Here is a 20,076-nt window from a genome sequence, read left to right as displayed (position 1 = left end):
TGGGAATCAGACTCAGGACCTTACACTTGTCAGGCAGGTGCTGTGCCCCGGAGCTATAACCCTGGCCCTTTATTTTGTTTCTAGTGCTATTTGCAAACCTTGCAGACTAATGTGAGTTAAAGCCACTAGAGTAGCTCTGGAAGGTGGCATTTGTAATGGTAGTGATTACTATACCTTGAAGACTTAGGAAGGACTGTGCACTGTGGAAAATATAATAGACACTGGTGCACATGCGAACTGAAGGGAAGAACCACTAGAAGGGCACTTTACAAGGATGTCCGTGCCTCCCCGTCTGAAATTTCTCCTTCCTCTCTTCAAGCCCTGGTCAGTGAAGTCTTTCTCATTCTTGTACATAAATATTTGTTAACACTTAAAAGAATTGGTGATTTATCATTGTTTAAAGCCTTTTTACCAATATAAGTGATTTTTACCAATATAAGTGATTATTTTGCCAGGAAATGAAGGAAACATGGCCTCTCACTCATGCATATTTTGCTGGGAGTGGTGGCACATGCCTATAATCCAAGCATTCTGGGAGGCTGAGGCGGGAGGATCACAAGTTTGAACACAGCCTGGAGAACTTATCAAGACACTGTCTCAAAACAGAAATAAAAAGAGCAGGGCATATAGCTCAGCGGAAGAGCACTCCTGGCTATAGGGTCAGTATTGGAAGTTGGGGTGGGGTGGGGTGGGTCAAACTACTCCACTTCATCTCTGCTGTGGGAGCGCAGAAGCAGCCATGGACACTGTGTAAACAAACAGGCACTGCTGCGTTCCGGTGAAAGTTTGTGTAAAAGCAGGTGGCAGCTGGCGTGATGTAACGGTCACGCGCTACAGGAGAGCATTCTGTTGACTGGAAGAGAGGAGCAAGAAGAAGCCTAGGCTGTACTGACTATTCAGCTTCCTGACTGTTACAACAAAATGCAGGAACATGACAGTCATGTAGAATATGTAAAGGAGAATTCAGAGCTGCGGAGTGCTCTTCAGAAGCTCTCAGCTGTCCATTACTGGCGAAGTAGAACGTTTGTAGTTCAGCACAGCAGCTCTAAGTACAGGGACTGAATCCTTTGTTCAGTAAGATATGAGCAGGCTTTGAGACACTTAAGAAATCTGGTCAAAAAACAACAACAAAAAAAAAAGAAATCTGGTCAGTCTGTCTTGTCGTTGGCCTGATAGGTAGGCTTTTTAAAACAAGAAATGGAGGATTACAGATTTGTTGAGCGTGCCAGGATCCCTTATCACCTGTATTTTAATACAGAACCACACAGAACGTGTGCTGCAGATAGAGAGAAAGAGGGGCCTATTTCTCATCTCTACTTCAACGATGCAAAAAAGTATATAGAGCAACAGTCTTCGACCCTGGACACAGCCATCACCAGACAGTGATCCCTGAGAGAAAGGAAAGAACGAGGCATCCCTGCAAATGCCATCGCATTCTGCCTGGGTAGTTTCCAGCCCATGGTGTAAGAAGGGGAGCCCAAGCAGAATGGTCTGCCTGAATTAAGACAGTGCTGAAAATTGAAGCAGGCCAAAGGGGTACAATTTCCAGAAGGTTGTGTGTGTGTGTGTGTGTGTGTGTATGTGTAGAAAGAGAGACAGAGATAGACCATGGACACTGTACAGCTACAGAAGACTCCTCTTTTTAGCTGAGTAATATAAAGAAGCTACTCAAAACCAGGGATGAGACCGCAGTAAAAGAACAGGCAGCATATTTCCCAAACTCACTAGGTGCGGTGGAACATACCCATAATCCCAGCCGCTTGGGAGGCTGAGCCATGAGCAGCGCAGATTTGAGGCTGGCTTGGGAAACGTGGTAAGACCCCAACTCAAAATAAAATGTAAAAAGCGCTGGGTGTGTCACTTAGTGGTGGAACACTTGCCTAGCGTGTATGAGGTCCTGAGCTCAATCCTGAGTCACACACACACACACACACACACACGTAAAAATAAGATACATAACTGACAAACAGATAAATGGATGGGCGAGTGCATAGATGGACAGACAAATAGATTCCCTGCACTCACACGAGGCCAGTAATAGTTTATGGCCCCAATAACTAGAGGGAGGATTCCAATAAATGCTCAATCTTTTTCAGTACTCAAAAGGGTATTTACATCAATAGGGACTCAGATTGGCTCTTGATTAAAAGCCAGAAAAACCGTCAGAACAATCATGGAATCAGACTGTTTCCAACTAACCTAATTTCAAGACTAAACCTCAAATATATAGTATATAATGAAAAACAAAATATCCAAAATGTTAAAATACAAAGTTCATGTCTGTCACCCAGTCAAAATGTATCGTTCATGAGCCTGCATGTAATCCCAACACTCGGGGACCGAGGCAGGAGGATCATGTGAGTTTGAGGCCATCCTAGAATACATAGTAAGACTGCCTCAAAGAACAAAAAAATTTTTTTTAAATAAATTAGCATTCATAGGTAGGCATGGTGGCATGTGCCTATCATCCCAGCACTCTGGCGGGCTAAGGCAGGAGAATCGCAACTTTAAGCCCAGCCTGGAGAATTTAGCAAAATGAAAGATCCAAAGGGACTGGGAATGTAGCTCTGTTAAGATGCTGGGTCCAATCCCTGTTACAATAAAGAAAGAGAGAGGGAGGGAGGCGAAGAAAGAGAGGGGAAAGAAAGAAAGAAAGAGAAAAGAAGGAAGGAAAAAAAGGAAGGAAAGAAAGGCTTGCCTTTTACGCACAGTAGGAAAATATAATCATAATGAGAGAAAATGCTGGTTCGTTACTAAGGGATTATAAAATGACACAGATTCTAGGGGTTTTCCTACATGTACATTAAAGCAATACTTCTAAATATATTCTCTATTGCAAGTAGGTAAAGAAAAGCATAAGCCTGTTAAGGAGAGACATAAAGTTGAGAAAGACTAAACTTCTAGAAATGAGAAATATACTGGATGAGATGGGACCTTATGGAAGAGAAGATTAGTGATCTTGAAGATGTAGGCAGTATGCAAAATGAACCCGAGAGGAGAAGGAAATGGGAAAGACAATGACCAGTGTAGCTGTGACCCGTGGGACACTTCAGAGTGACCTAATGTATACATCTGGGGTGCTAGGGAGAAAAATGTGTTTGAAGAAATAGAGGCTTTATTTTTTATTTTTAAAATCTGGTGAAAACTGGAAACCCACAAATCCAAGAAAATCAACAAACCACAAACAGAAGAAAAAAATAAAGTGCAACACCAAGGCACTTCACCGTCAAGTAACAAAATGCCAAGGATGACAAACTGCTAAAAAGCAGTTAGGTTTCTTTCAAAAAGACATTATATACAGAGGAAAAAGAGAAGAATGGCAGCAATCTTCTCCCAGAAACAATGCAAGCTACACTTTGAAGCATCGGAAAAAATAGATCAACCAGAATTCTATACCCGGCCAAAATACCTTTGGAAACACAATGAAGACTTTTTTGAGCATTTACAAGTGAAAGAGCATCCATAGCCGACCTCGCAGACCGTTTAGAAAGGCTCAGGCCCAAATACCAGCTGGAAAAATTACCAGCTATGTGGTGTTGGGCGCTCTAACCTCCCTAGACCTTCAGATTTCCATCTGTAAAATGAAAATAATACCTATGGGCGTGCACTTCTGAGGCTTAAGTGAGATAAAGGAAGAGAGTTGACATTTGTTGAGTAAACACATGACTTCAGTCTGTATGCCAAGTACATTGGTAATCTCGTTAAAAATAAAACAATAGCCAGTAAATACTACCATAAGAATTTTCTTCCTCTCTCTCCCTCTGTCTTATTCTTTAAAACTTCAAACTGAGTGTGGTGGCAAATGCCTGTAATCCTAACATGCAGGAGGATTCACTGTTTGAGGCCGTCCAGTGCTACACAGTGAATCCAGGGCCAGCCTGAATTACATAGCAAGACCCTGTCTCAAAAAAAAAAAACCAAAAATAAATAAATAAACACAAACATAAAATGTGAATTATTCTAAAAGAAATTAGTCAATCTTGAATTATGCTGAACCACTTTTTTTTTTTTTTGTCTTTTTGAGACAAGGTCTTGCTGTGCAGTTCAGGCTGGCCTTGAGCTCACTTTGTAGCCCAGGCTGGTCTCAGACTCACAGCAATCCTCCTGTCTCAGCCTCCTGAGTGCTGGGATTACAGGCATGTGCCACCATGCCTGGCTACATGTTTTTGCATAACTTATTTTTTTGCCACCATGAAATATGCTTAAATATGGAAATGAACAACTCTCCTTGCTAGAATAGACAGATCAGCCACTAAACCACTTTGTGAAAGGGTTAAATCTCTTGTAAATTAAGCCCTCTTTCTTGGCCTATGTTTTTTTGGCTGGCTGATGTTTTTTTCAGTATCCTTTATTGAGGTGTAATTTATATACTGTGTATCTAATTTTTATTATAAACCTATTGGATAGAGGCCATGACTGTCTTTATGACTATACATTGCCCAATAGAGTTTTTGGCACTCAATAAATGTTAAATAATATTTCTATTCAGCATTCTGCAGACAGGAAGCATATGGTAATAAATGTCAGAGCACAGGTTGAAAATCTCCAAAAAGTTATATTATATTGCTTGGAAAAGCCAGCACAGATATTTTTATGAATGAAATTTATTTTAATAGAGGGTTCCCAGATATCAAATTTTACTAAATTTTCTCCAGCCTTGGTTACTTTATTTACAAATTAAAACTTTCCTCATCAGAAATAGTATAAAAATTTTTAAAGTATCTGCAGTAATGTGGTCTCATAAGAAAGCATATACATGATTTTGTAGATAGCATAAAGAAGAGGCAATTCATAATCTATGGAACAGCATGAGAAAACATTTGAAAGCTTAGGCAGCATAAGTCTTCATGTTATGATATATATGGTATGAAAAGAAAGAAACAGCAGGAATTTATCATTAAACAGAAATACCACTCTCCCAGCAATAGCACAGCTTATAAGTGGTATTAGACTTTGACTCAATATTTTTTCTCACCCACGGATTCCAGCACTATTTAAGTATCATACTGTAGTCTCAGTAAAATAATCATTACTTCAGAGTAACTAAAGATACAGAAAATTTTAAAACTTGATGCCTAACAGTGAATTCTATGCAAAGGATAATATTTTCCAGGTAATGTATCTTTGTTGAAGAAATGGTTAACCATAATCAGCTACCTAAAACCAATTAGACAGTATGTAACTAAATTTTCTTTCCAGAATTTGTTCACTCTGTGATAGATCTGCTGACTACACTTGCTTTGAAATTTCCATTAACATAATTTGAGCTGGGTGTGGTGGTGCACGCCTGTAATCCCAGCACTCAAGAGGCTGAGGCAGGAGGATCCCTGTGAGTTGGAGACCTGTTTAGGCAACATAGTGAGTTCAAAGCCAGCCTGAATTGCAGCGTGAGAACTTCTCTCAAAAAAAAAAAAGCATCCAATAAAACTTTTTTAAAAAAAACATAGCCAGGCATGGTGGCTTATGCCTGTAATCCCAAGCACTTGGGAGGCTGAGGCAGGAGGATCATTGTGAGTTCGAGACCAGCCTGGGCTACAAAGTGAGCTCAAGGCCAGCCTGAACTGCATAGTGAGACCTTGTCTCAAAAAAAAAAAAACACCAAAAAAAAAAAAAAAAAGTGATTTGAGTGAAACAGTATCTGAATTTTTCTTATTATATAGTGTTCTCTTATAGCAGATGTAGACAGAGAATTAGGAATCCAGGTACAACTTAGTTTAGTCCTTCTCACGCAAGGTCTCTCATAAGAGCCTAATCAAGGTATTAACCCAGGGTTGCACTCATCTTGATGCTCATTTGGGAGGGAATCCACTTCTGAGTGCTCTTGCGTGCCTGTTGGCAAGCTCAGCTCCTCCCTGAGTGTTGGCCGTGTACCCCTCCGTGCAGGTACTTAACAACATGGCACTATGCTCTATTGTAAGCACTCAGGAAGAGAACAAATGTGCTAAAGAAGACGAACCAAACATCCCTCTATGTCTTTCATCATAAACTTGCTAGAAGCACGTTGCTAGGTCTAACACAAAGTAGGGGAGGATGCTAATCATCCAAGGATTTGAATGCCAGAATCAGAGACTGTGGGGAGTCATTATGGAGACCACCTATTCTGCATGTGATCCACAGATGGGGTAAATCATTAAATATACTCTTTATTTTATTTATTTATTTTTGGGGGGATCTTTTTGAGATAGGGTCTCGCTGTGCAGTTCAGGCTGGCCTTGAGCTCACTTTATAACTGAGGCTGCCCTCAAATTCACAGCGATCCTCCTGCCTCAGCCTCCCGAGTGCTGAGATTACAGGCATGCTCCCCCATGCCCGGCTTGAAATAGATATTATTAAACCAAATTTTATTGATAATGATTATATAGCAAATAAATTCTAAACCCCGGACCTCAGTGTAAGTTTATTGATTTTACACCCTGCACTCTTTCTGTCTGGCTGTCAGTGCTACGTTGCATTTAAAGCCAGTCAACGAAAGCATTATATTCCGAATTTACACACAAATGTATAGGGTTTTTGTTTGCCCTTGTTTTTCTGCAGCACTGAGAATTGAACCCAGAGTCTTCACCATGAACTATATCCTCAGTCCTTCATTCATTCATTTATAAATTTTAAGGCAGAGTCTCACAAAGTTGTTAAACTGCCCAGACTAGGCACAAACTTGGAATCCTTATGCCTCAGCCTCGAGAGTACTGGGATTACAGCTGTGTGCCTCTATACCCATCTTGGAGAGATTTTTGTACGTAGATCTAGATGGAGAGAGAGAGAGCCAGGTACCGTGCTGTCTTAGACTCTCCTATTACAGCATTTAGAATTTAAAGCAGTGTTTCAAGTATTACTGAGTCAGTTTAGTGTCATTCTAAGGTCTGCAGCATTGTGGCAGTGCTGTGCCTCTGCCCAACAGATTAACAGACTATTAACCTACAACTTCTTTGAGGGTAAATACTGCTTGGATGGAGAGATGAACAAACTAAAAACGCAAAACTGGTCTAGTGGCCCGTCCTCCGCGGGTTTCGCCCAGGGCTTCTCCCAAAGCTGTGGATTCCCATGCGTCGGGCGAGGACTGCGGGGACTCACAGTGACAGCCGGGCCACCACGCTCATTAGAATCTCCCGCTTCCTCCTTGCACTGATGCCCCCTATCTGTTTTGGGCGGTGGGAATCTGATGTTACCTTCCTCTGGCTCTAAGCTGAACTGTCTTGCTTTTGTTTCAGGACATGAAGTTTCAACCCGCACCTAGGACCTCTGAGGTCTGAGATTTAAAAAAAATAGCCAAGTGCTAGCATAAGCAGACAGATAATTGTTCTAAACAGGGTTCAAAACTGAGCAGGAAGTGAGAAGGCTAGGGTTATGAGCACTGCCAGTAGTGGTTATTAGTACAGTAGTCATACCCTTCCTCCAAGAGATGAATTTTCATCTGACAGGCATTTTGTTCACTTCTCAATATCTTTATGGTATGGTTAGTAGGAGTACAGAAAACTATCTTTCGTGGTATAGATGATTCACATATCATCTATATACAAGATCCTAAGTAACCCCCACCCCACAGTGAATAAGTGCATTTGGCAAAGTCTAAGGATACCAGGTCAGCCGGGCGTGGTGGCGCACGCCTGTAATCCCAGCACTCGGGAGGCTGAGGCAGGAAGATCATTGTGAGTTTGAATCCAGCCTGGGCTACAAAGTGAGCTCAAGGCCAGCCTGAACTGCATAGCGAGACCCTGTCTCAAAAAGACCAAAAAAAAAAAAAAACAAGGATACCAGGTCAATATACGGAAACTGTATTTGTTGAAATGAGTATGAAGAAGTTGTGGTTTTAGTTTAATATTGACTATGGGAATTTTTTAATAATAACTTGTGTATTAGGATATGAAATATAAGATAGGTTGCTCTTCAGTGCATTATAAAGGAAATAGCTCTTTCATGCACACAAATATGCACTGCGATTCCTCTTTCTTTTCCTGTATAATCTGAGAATTGTGCTTTTTAATAGCAGCTTGCTAATCCCTTTAAATAGCTCTTAATATAAGCCATAGTTTTCATTAACCGTGAATCCCAGCCCTTCTTTTTTACAGCTCAGTTCAACAGCCATATTTGAGAGCTGTCTCATCATCACCCCGTTAGCCTGGCTGGGGAAGCAGCCAGCTTACTGTACACCCTAAGTGGGGCGCTGTGGATGAGAGCGAAAGACTTTAATTATATGTCATTTGATTCCCAACACTCAATTCCAGGAAGGAAAAATGACTCTGTTGTTGTAAAGGACACATTATGTGAGTATCACTCATTGTAAACCCAAAATGATACTGTATTATAGCAGAGCCAACAATGAGAACTGATTCTGAAAATGTGACCTGTCTGAGAAGCTGAATAATAGTGAAAGTTATCAAAATGGAAAGAAGTGTTAATGTGAAATCCAGCCTTCTCAGAAATACTCTCTCCTGGCCTGTTTGGTTTTGCTTTTGTTGCTTGTCATGCATGAATGGAAGTGTTACACTCTCAGGGGAGCAGGAAAGCCTCTGTGTCGGTTGTTTATTTCCTTAATCCCTCCTCCTTTGTGATTTTTGATGTCAGATCTAAAATGGAAAGCCTGTAAATATAATGATTATCACACGGATAATCACCTGCATTAGGAACCACCCTGCTTCTCCGTTCTAACCTTAGCTGTTCTCCACATGTCACACTCTGCGGTGGGATTTTAACCTGACTGCTTCATTAGATGTGTGAGACTCGGTGTGAGGCGCCCCGGGGCAGCGCAGATGGGGGCTTGCTTGTTTTCTTTTCTCACTTCTGCGAAGGCACACTAAAAAGTCCCCTTCAATTTAGCATGATCAGTTCACTTGGAATTAACCCTGGTGTTTGGAACCTGCCTCCCCTTCTGCCCACCGTCTCCGCCCGTTCTATCTTCCCTGCTTTCTGACATAATGCCTTTTCTTTCTGTCGCTTCACGCAGCACATCTGAGAACTAAAATTCTGCTTAACATCCGTACTGGGTCAAACTGTTCCCCTGTCTTATTTTGTGTTGTGGAGGGAGGAAAATAAATGTTGTTCTATCATTGTAGCTACAAACACCTTCAGATCAGAGGTTAGCTGTGGGAAAGTCTGCAGTCATGTGAGCCGGCTGCCTCCTCTAATGGAGCGACTTGGGGCCGCAGCCCAAGATCAAAGGAAGGTGGGAGGAAGTCGGAAGATAAGATCATTCTAAGCCACAGAACAAGTGCTTAGCTTTTTACTGATAGGGCGCAGAGTAGCAAACCTGTGTGCGGGGGCACCAGGATAGAAAATTGACTTGACTTTTCTTAAGTATGTCCTTCCTCAGCCAGAAATATGTCAGTGCTTGGAATTATTTACACATGTGAAAACGTTCTAGGGCCTGGTTTCCTTATAAAATGATTATCTGACATTTAATGTATCTTGCATTTAGTTCTACTATACCCTGCCAAATGATAGTTAATATTTTAGGCTTACATGAACAAAGCTAGATATTAAAAAACAATGTCATCTCAATATGTGGGATTTTGGTCTTTGTCTCTTACTGTGATTTTTGTCCTCTGGATTCTTCATTTTAACTGCCTGGAGTCCTTCTTTCATGGCTCTGATGAAGTTCCATATAAATAAATAGTCCTAGCAGACCTCTGCAGTTGTCTCTTTATATAGGAATTGGTTTGGTTAATTATGACAGCGTGGGAAACACTACACTGATACCTTCTGAACCTTTTCCTTGCTATCCTAGCCAGCAAATGTTATTGACTTTTGATGTACAAAGTTCTGTTTTAAGTAAACTGTCAAGAGGCTGACCTTGCTTGTTAAGATCGTGATCGACTTTCTTTTTCTGGTCTCCGTCAGCTGAGGCTAACTCGGTGGGCCTTGTGTTTCTGTGGTGCAGAGCCCAAGGAGTTGTACTTGCAGCTTATTACTGTCTGTTACCTTCACCATTGAGCTGTAATCATAATTTTGACCTTCCCAAACCCTCACAATGCCGCTCTGAGTCTGCAGGTTGTTGGCACGTTGGACCATACGTGCACACGTACTTATTTCTTCCTCTGTGTTTTCCACAACGTGGAGGTAGTTCCCGAATTTATGCCGGAGACACTGACTGTACTTTCTGCCTTACATGGTTTGGTGCAGCAGTCGTTTTAGTTGAGTTGGATCTGCTCACTACTCAGGCTCAAATCCCATCCTTCTATTAATATCTCTTGGCAAAGATAATTTGGGAGGAATGTAAGTTAAGATGTAGAGGCTCTTGACAGTTGTCTGCAATTTTTTTTCACTTTCAAGAGGGAAGAAGAGTTGAAAAGTAATATTGCTTCCATTTTGTATCAGTCCTAAAATTAAAATATATTCACAAGCTTGATCGTAAGAGGACAGAAATTTGGTTAACACAGATTTTTTTTTTTTTTTTTTTCATTTGCTAACCTGTTAGAAAGGCACTGGGTATATTGTAGTGTTCATCAGATTGTGCACTTAAGATGTTTAAAATCTGGAGGAACTTGTGTATTACAGTTGCTTAACCATTTTTAAAATACTCAACTTTTGTTACCTTCTCACCCTAGAAAAGGGGAAGTCGGGGGTTTGGGGGCTTTATTGTGAAAACTTTCAAACAGACAAAACAACAGAGATACTGAACCCCCATGTACCATATACATATTTAGATCGTACAGTTACTATTTTGCCAATTTTGCCTCACTTCATTTTTTTACAAAGTTTTCTAAAGTAATTCATGTAGTTCATGACATTTGATCCCTGAATCCCTTAAGATACATCTCTAAAAATTAAGGCCATTTTCGTTATCAAACTGATAATTCCTAATATCATTTAATTTCCATTTATATATGTCTGTACCCTAGAGATTTGCTCGCTGGCTTTCTCAGTGTATTCTTTCTTCCCCCCATCCTGTGTTGGTCACTGCAAGTTGTTGGACTAAAGTGGTTTTTTTTTTTTTTTTCTCCTTCCTCAGAACAGGGGAGGAGATGTTGAACCCAAGACCTCGCACATGCTAAAGCAAGTGGCTCTACCACTCAGCTACATTCCTATTCCCTGCTTTTTGTTTTATTTTGAGGCAGGGTCTAAATAGGTTCCCCCGGCTGGAGTAGAACTTGCAGTCCTCTTTTCTTAGCCTCCCGGTTAGCTGGGATGGTAAGCATGTACTGCTGCGCCTGACTTGGACTAAAGTTTTGATGAATTCATGTTAAATTTTTCTGTCAGAATACTGTACAAGTGACACTGTACTTCCTAATGCACATAAGCAAAGGCAGAGCCTCTGGTGATCCTACTGTTAGCAGTGATAAGTGATGGGACCCATCCCTGGGCTACAGTGATGACAGCTTGATCTCTCCATTGTACAGTGATGCCTTCCTCCCCACGACCAGCACATAATCTGTGATTCTTCGATCTTGTGGAAAGCCCCAGTGCCCCATCATCCTCTCGCCCAATGAATCTTAACACCCACTAATGATCCCTGTCTGTATAAATTTGATCATCAGAAATGTAAAATGGTGATTTTTTTCTCTGAGTCTATACATTTATTAGCAAGATGCACTTCTCCACAGCAGAGCTTTCTGAGAAGTATTGTTTTAATTAAAAATATAACCACAAGCAAGTTCCTTAGGTTTCAAATAATTGTCTTTCTTTGGTGAGGTCAGAACACCTGAACTTACTGTGGCAGCTCCAGTAAAAACATGTACTACATCTTCTTTATTCCAACTTGTGAAGTGTGTTGACATTATGCTGCCTTTTTTTTAATGCCAAGAGAAATCTTTTTTGGTGTAAGAATAAAACTGAACTCTGTGGGTATATTGAGATAATTGTGTAAAAAGAAGACTGTTTGAATGAGTTTCAAAATGGATTATTTCTTCATTACCTAGCACTTTGTAATTAACTGTTCTTTTTTTTTTTTTTTTTTCCAGGAAGCTGCCACTTTTGCTAGAGAGCAAGGCTTTGAGGTGAGTTAACCCACAATTGCACACTAAACAGATTCTAAAGGTTTTTTCTAGCTGATAATGAAGTTCTTTTGGACAGTGATTGATGTGCTATTATACTCTCAGAGCCTCGCAGCAGTTGCCATGGAAACTTGGCAGTCGTCATGGTTTCTTTGTTCTGCCAGCACAGTGTTATGACGCACTCTGCTAGGTCTGCACCCAACATCGCCTACAGATGTTATTTATTGAATTTTGAAAAGCCTCTTGGGAAGCCAAGAGGTTGGGCACGGTTTCAAGCTGCCTCTGCAGATATGGGGCCTGTCAGTTTGTTCAGTTAAAAAGCTACCTCATTAGCTGCATTACATTTCATAAGGATTCACTGGTAGGGCAGTGGTGGAGCAAGACTAAATAGTGAAATATAACGTCGCTTAAATAATTTCAACCCTATCGCATGTAGATTATCATTATGCAAATTAATTTCCAAAAGGTTGTACTTAACAATTGTTAGGAACTGATTAATTTAAATCCTGCTCATATGAACTTCCTGTTTGAATCTTTTTTTTTTCCTTCTCTCCCTCTTGCTCTTTTTTTAAAGATAATAATTTATATATATATATACACGTGTATATATATATATATATTATATATATATATATGAATTTTCTGAAACAAAATCTTGGTAATTGGCTTTAATTTCCAGGTCTTGATTCTATTTTCTTGATAGAATCATTATCATGTCATGATTTAGCACTCCATGTGGTTGTTGTTGGCAAAATTAAGATAGCAGTCAAGACCATGTTTTTATATCTGTAATATCCATCTTCCAATTGATTGTTAGAAAACACCGACTTCAATATGAACCCAGGTTAACTGACAGAGAATTAACTGAATTTGTGAGTCTTTTATGAGTATATTTATAGAGCCAGAACTATGCAGACTTCTTTGTCCTATATAATAATTTGAAATACTATATGACAGTAATTTTTAAACATTTAATGTGACTAGAGCTGGAATAGAGGAACTTTATTTGCATACTCAGCGTTGTCTACAATTTAGAAAAGCTGTGATCATTGATTGGATAATAAATACTAGCAAGCTTACTTTGAGTCCCATAAGGAAAAGATGAATTTGTGATGAAGCTGTTATTTAAATGTACAAAAGGCATATTCATTATTGAGCAACAAAGAAATACATGTGTATTTTATCCACATCATAGGACTTGATAAGCCAAAAAAATACAGCTTCTTCACAGAGGAAGACAATGAGCGTGTGCTCTAAGTATTCTCTCAAGATCTTATGAAACTATTCAGTGTAGAACCAAAAAACACACAAATACTCAGTTTTTAGAAACTATAGTTTTCTTTTTTTTTTTAGAATCTATAGTTTCTTAGGGGTTCGCTTTTTGCTTTTTTAAATATGTTCTAGTGAGTATAGAGTTGAATTAGTTATATAGAAAAACAATTTACTAGAGTTAGGGTTTGTTTGGCATTTATGTCATTTAAGTTTTACTTTGTAACTTCCCAAACTGGTTATTGATATATAGGGTAAAATGTAATTGGGGGTGTGTTCAATATAAAAAAAACAGATATTTATTAGTCAGGCGCCATGATACAGGCCTGTAATCTTAGCACCTGGGAGACTGAGCCAGAAGGATCACCAAGTTTAAGACCAGCGTAGGCTACACAGTGAATTCAAGGTCAACCTTAACTACATAAGAAAGAATATATAAATATCTCAAAAAAAATACATATTATATATATATATATGAATGTTTTCAGTATATTTGAAGTCATATTGCTGTTGTGTTAATATTAAAAATTAATACTCTGTGGATATACCAGAATTGTCCAGATAAAAACTTATGGAACATAAGTTTGTATATCATCTATTTACTGTGTTACCATAAAAATGTATTTTTGGGTCTATAAAATAACCAGTTTTACAGATACACAGAAATATAGCTTGTGTCATAACAAATGCCTTCAGTCCTAGAGTACCTACGTAATAATTTCTAAAAATAATTTAGTAAGCCTAACTAATTCACACTTTTATTTCTCCCTTGAGTGCCTCTCTCTGAATATGCCTGGTCTACTTTTAGTCTTAGCAACAAACTATTTTTTCTATTTTCTACTATTAACCTTCCTATTAGTTTTTATTTACCAGTTTCAGGATTGTTTCCTTTTGCCATAAATCTGCCATAATTGATTATGGCATATAAGCAAAGTGATAGTGATTATAATCCCATACCTTATTACCTCCTGACGTAGCGAAACGGCTGTCAGTGATGTTGGCAGTGATATGTGCAGTTGGATAAAGCACATATTGTCTTGACGTGTCCCTTTATAAGGACCCAAAAACATTACAGGCATTGCAGAATATATATGAACCATGAGTAGAGTGGCCTGAAGTAAGCATGGTTAATAAAATACAGGCCATGTACAAAGCGCTAGAGGAATGCAGTGATTTTATAATGCCGTCAAACTTTCCTTAGTTCATTAGACAGAAATATGAGGGCCTGGGTTTGGAACTTAGTATTCTTACGGAGTGAAACAAGAATAAATCACTTTATCAGTTTTCTGTCTACGGAAGTATATTAATGCTCTCAAGCCTAAGGTGACAAAATTAGACAAAAATCTGCATTTTGTGTCTTCTAACTTTAATATTGCCTCTAAATGTGAAGCAAGACTAAGAAAAGAGACATGAACAGATTAAAAGAAAGGAGAGGTATTTTCCCCCTTCCCGCCCACACTGCCGCCCTGCCCTCATTTCCTGTTATAAATCCGAATGAGTTCCCAGAGCCATCGAGTGTTGCCACCAGTGATCTGTCTGCCGACAGCCCGAGCCGGTGCTTCTAAAATTAACCAGAGTGTACTCATCAGGACCCGTCCTCAGGGGCATTGTTTACGATATTCTGGTTAGCGCCTCTGAAAATTTTAGATAATCTTTATTTTAAAAAAAAAAATCTTTAATCTCTAAAATGAATTGGGTAATTTTCAGTGAGAAGCAGCAGCTTAGGAGGGCACTGGAGAATGAGATAAAAACTGAAGCTGGGCAGAGCACAAAGCAGAAGAGAGAGGATTTTTTTATATGTATGTAGGTGATGGAAAATTGCACAGTGCCTGATTTAAATGACAGACCTGCTAAGAATTTAAAATGACAATTCTTGGGGTAAAAAGTTTCACAAGGCCTTTCATTATTCTGGAAAATCAGTTCAGACTGTGGTGTGTTTTTAAATATACCTTATCTTGAGCTGGACCGATTAAAGGTTTGTATTTTTAGAACCTAAATAAAAATAAAGTATTTAGAAAGCATGTTTCATTGCAAAGGCTTTTTTAAAGTATCGAAAATTGATTTAAATTAAGTAAAGTGAAGGAAATACCTCCAAAACCTAAATATAGATACTCATTGTCTCTCCAGCGGAGCACATGCCATTGATGGAGGGAATTCAGACTCCTTATTGGAGTCTTTATTCAGCACCATTCCAAGCAAGAAATTTGAATACTCCTTTCGGTCTGTGAGAATAATACAAAGCAGTTATTTTCCCTTTTCTCCTTCTCCCACAGCTCTGATTCTTCAGAGGACCCAGGCCGGTATAGTCTCTGGCAACAAGGACTCTGTGCCGTCCAGTACAGTATCCGCTGGCCACATGTGGCTACTTAAAGCAGATTACTTGAAATTAAATAAGAGGCAAAGTTCAAATGCGGACATGGCGGTGTGGGTTTGTAGTCCTACCAAGTCAGGAAGTTAAGGCAGGAGGATCACGGGAACACAGGAGTTTGAGACCCGCCTTGGCAACAGAGTAAGGCTCCATCTCAAAAAGAAATAAATAAAATGAAATTCAGTTCCTAAGGTGACCAAGGCAGATTTCTAGTGCTCTGTAGCCTCAGGGGCCGATGACTGCTCTGTTGGCCAGTGTGGGCATAGAATGTGCTCATCTTCCCAGAGAGCCTCCTTGATCCGCGCTGGGAAGAAAGTCTACAGAGTGTATTCAGGAAATACTGGTATCCAAAGAATTCTGTGGTGATTGTAAGGTTCCTTTGCTCTTTACAAATGTAAAGGTTACAATAAATGATCAAAGTTTTCCAAAATAAGACACTAAGTCAGGTCCTGCTGGCTAGGAGGGTACGCTGCTGCCTTCATAGGTGAGACAGGTGTCCGAAAGAGGACAGTTTTTAAATAGATGAAGAGATTAACAGATAAGGGAGTCTTCCAGTTATCCTTATTTAATCGTTTATTACAGATATTTACTGGGCGCTGAACACGCTCCAGTACACCCTACTAACGAGGTAGACATGCCCAGAGAGTGGGTGGTAAAAGATAATACAGAAAGCATTCCTGTTTTAGATACGATGGTCGTGGAATGACGCTCTGGGGACCCAAAGTCTGAAAAACTAATTATGAATGTCTAGCAATGACATAAAAAAGCCCAACAGCCAAACAGAGGGAAGAAGAATGCAAAGACCTCCAAACAGGGAAGCGTAGCATACTCTGAGCTCCAGCACTGACAGAAGGCAGCGTGACTGGGTTGGGGCGCTGGTGACTGACACACCCCGTGAGCACCCCAACTGTCACAGGAGCTTCTGTCCGGAAAACAAAGCAGAAGCTGGTGCGGTGACGTGAACACCACACTGGAATTCTACAGAAATGGGTAGATCGCGACAGCACTGTTTAACATTTGTATCATGAGCGTGTTAAAAATGGAATGAAGAGAATATAATCTTTAATTTGGGACACAATGCTAAATTGAAGGTGTGCGTCACCAGTGGCAATTAAGGCACAATTTTACGTGCATAAAATGCTTTTGAGTTTATGAAACCTCTCCCCACGTATCATGAATATTTTTTATATCACACAGACCTAGAGAGGTAGGTAGGGCAGGTGTTGCCATCCATACCAGTTCATCAGATAATAAGTGGGCTCCGTGACTTGTACTCTCACTGCTCGCGGATACGGCGGCAGGACAGAGGTCCGGTACTCCTTAGTATGAACTGCACTGCTTTCTCTCTCCTAACATATTGAAAGAAGGTATCAAACTTCAAAATAACATCGGAAAGTGAAAAATATCTTGAAACTCAAAATTGATGGCAAAACACAAGCCCAAATAATTAGAGAAAAATAGCAGACTTGAGTAAAGATCAGGAACAGCCTGTAAATGTGGTGTACAGTGACCTAGGGTGAACATCCGTAGTTTTGTGATAATGGCAAAGGCGCATTAATTCATAGAAGCAGTACAATCTGTGGATGGCTTGGAGAATAGTGGTCGCTTCAGAGTACTGTGGTCACTATAGTCAGACTAATCCTGGCTCTGTGACTTACACTTGCCGCATTCAGCAAAATTATTTAACCTTATAACTCAAGTTTCTTCACCTGTAAGATGGCATATAGCAATAGTATCTACTGCCTGGAGTAGTGAATACTTTGGAATGATCTGCCTGGCTTAATGTCTTCATCGATACAGTAGGGATAACTGTAGTATCTACTCCCGTGAGAATTTAGGGTTTAATGACCACTTCAGAGATTTGTGAAGGCTCATAGTTCAGTTGTATGAGCTTTCTGTGCTCTTTTCATCTTTTTCCTTTCTTATTAGATCTTGTAATTCAAAACTTGATGTTTGCCGGGTGTGATGGTGCACACCTTTAATCCCAGCACTCAGGAGGCTGAGGCAGGAGGATCACTGCAAGTTTGAGGCCATCCTGGGCTACATAGTGAGTTCAAGGCCAGCCTGAGCTACACAGTGAGACCTTGCCCACCCCAGCAACTCCCCCCGCCGCAAAAAAAAAAACTGATGCTCTTTCTAGGAACTTTGAGGCAACACAAGGAATTGACAGTTTAAGGAGTATTAAAATGAATCATTAAGAGGAAAGAAATTAATATTTATTTTATGTGCTACGCTGAGCTCTTGCACTTTGTTCTCTTTAATAACTTTAGTCTTAGAAAACTTGTCAAAATAGGACAGACCTCCTACATACCCTTCATCCACCGTTCCCTAGTATAATGACTGAAGTATAATGACCCAGCCCAGAAAATTCAGTGCCAAAATCTGAATGGTAGGCTTTGTTCTGATTTCACCGCTTTTCGCTCCAGTTTCCTTGTTCCATTCCAGAATCTGTCTGAGCCCAGATCGCACACGGCGTGTGCCTGTCCCCTGTTCAGTGTGAGGCACGCTCACTCGCTCCTGGTGTCCATGACCTTGACAGGTTTGAGGAATCCCGGCCCGCCATTGTGTAGAACATCCCTCACACTCCGCTTCTCTGGTGTTTTCTCATAGTTAATTTGAAGTTACACATTTGGGGCAGAAACTGCCCCCCCAAGGATGTGCCCTTCTGGGTGCGTTATGTCAGGGAGGTAAGCGGTGTCACCGATTACTGCTGGCGAGGTTAAACTGGATCAGGGAGTTGAGGAGGTATTTACTGCGTTATCCTCTAGGAAGTGAAGACTTTCCCACTGCTGTGAATAAATATTTCGGAGGAGATTCTTTAGGGCTTTGCTAATACCTTATTTTGTCTGCTAATTTTAGCATCACTAAAGTGATGACTGGTTAAGGTGACTGTCATAGTTACTTTTCTCACTGCTGAGACCAAATACCTAATACCCACAAATTAAGGAAGGAAAGGTTTATTTAGCTCACAGTCTGTAGAGGTTTCAGTCTATACTCAGCTGGCTCCAAGGAAGGATGACTCGGCAGAGGGGCATCTCAGCGGAGACACAGTTCATGGCAGGCAGAAGACAGCAAAAGCAAGCAAGCAAGGGGTCTTAGTGGCTTTTTTCCTGCCCCTTTTATACTCCATCTAGGTATAGGGATTAGGGAGGGCAGAGCCAAACCAGTCAGTGGACTGATTTAGTAATCACACACCCTTAACCCCGCACTGCGCCATGAATCAGTCGCACACTCTAGTTGCTACCTCTGAAAAAGCCCCACTTAGGACTGCATGAGGCTTTGAGGGGACATCTAGGCACAAGCCGTACAGGGATGTCTATCAGTCCTCTCCACTCTAGCGTCTTCTTCTGTAATGAATAGTTAATCTTTTTTCATTGTTGTTGTTCCTTGTTTCTTTCAGACAGGGTCTCACTGTGTAGTTCAACGTGGTTTGAACTCACTGGGTAACTCAGGAGGACCTCAAACAGCATTCCTCCTGCCTCAGCCTCCTGAGTACTGACATGATACGCTCACACCACTTATAAATATGTATCTCCAAGGGAGATGTAGTGCTAGGCTTTGAACTCAGGGCCTTAGTTTTGTCACTAAGTAGAATCATAGGGTGTTTTATTAACTTGCTCAAGTTCACATAAGTAATAAACCTAGATCTGTCATATCCTAAAGTTCCCTGTAATTTTACCGTACTGTTAATACCTGTGAGCTTATATGTGAGGGAAAATGATCTAAGGAGGATGGAGAAGGGGAAATATTGTAGAACTACAAGAAATATGTAGGTTTGGAAAGATAAAATTGAGGTTCTGAGAAAAGTTGCTACACTAGATGAGAATCCACTCTGAGAGGATGCAATGATTCTGGAAGGCGCAGTGAGAGCTTTAGGTTAGGTGCGGCTGGCAGTGCTCCCTGCCGGAGCGGTAGGCGATCCTGCATCTGCTGTGGGTGTGAGTGCAGAGAGAGTAAAGTTTACACGAATCTGGAAAGATGTGTTTCCTATTTGGAAAGTTTCGATCTTGAATTGCCATGTTTCTAAGATCTAAGTTTCTTTGATTAAATTACAAAACTCCCATAACTAACTCTGTCTCCCTATAGGACTGTGGAATTGTATTTGTAATTTATTACAACTGTGGAATTGTATTTGTAATTTATTCTTTATACCACCTCGAAGAGAGATGTCCTTTAAAAAAACAAAAAAAAACACTAGCCAGGCACAGTAATACATGCCTGTAGTCCCAGCTGCTCAGGAGGATGAGGCAGGAGAATCACTTGAGCCCAGAACTTCAGGTTAGCCTACGCACCTTAGCAGAACCTTGTCTCCAGACAGAATGTTAAGGTGTGGGAGGCAGCTCAGTGGTAGAATGGTAGCACGAGGGAGGCCTTGGCTGCAATCCCCAGTACTGCAGAAAACAAAACAAAAAAAAATGTATTACATGCATAAGACTCTGCTCCCAAGATGATAGTGAATCTGTTTGGCTCTTATCATTATTAAATATGAACTATATTTGATCACAGGCAAAA

The 20,076-nt window shown here is 40.4% G+C and overlaps 1 protein-coding gene across 3 annotated transcripts in view; it reads left to right on the top strand.

Annotated features, from left to right (window-relative positions):
- Adk (adenosine kinase) overlaps positions 1-20,076 on the top strand; it is a 506,600-nt gene that overhangs the window by 390,762 nt on the left and 95,762 nt on the right. For all 3 annotated transcript variants that reach the window (XM_013516884.1, XM_005389928.2, XM_005389929.2), the window contains exon 8: positions 11,895-11,930. In XM_013516884.1, coding sequence (XP_013372338.1) covers positions 11,895-11,930 — 36 coding nt within the window. The remainder of the gene's footprint in view (positions 1-11,894; positions 11,931-20,076) is intronic.

Source organism: Chinchilla lanigera, unplaced genomic scaffold, assembly GCF_000276665.1.
Source record: "Chinchilla lanigera isolate Chin_1 unplaced genomic scaffold, ChiLan1.0 scaffold00036, whole genome shotgun sequence".
In the NCBI taxonomy this organism is placed as follows: domain Eukaryota; kingdom Metazoa; phylum Chordata; class Mammalia; order Rodentia; family Chinchillidae; genus Chinchilla; species Chinchilla lanigera.
Note: the sequence above shows the minus strand (reverse complement) of the source record. Positions and strands in the feature narration are given on the sequence as shown.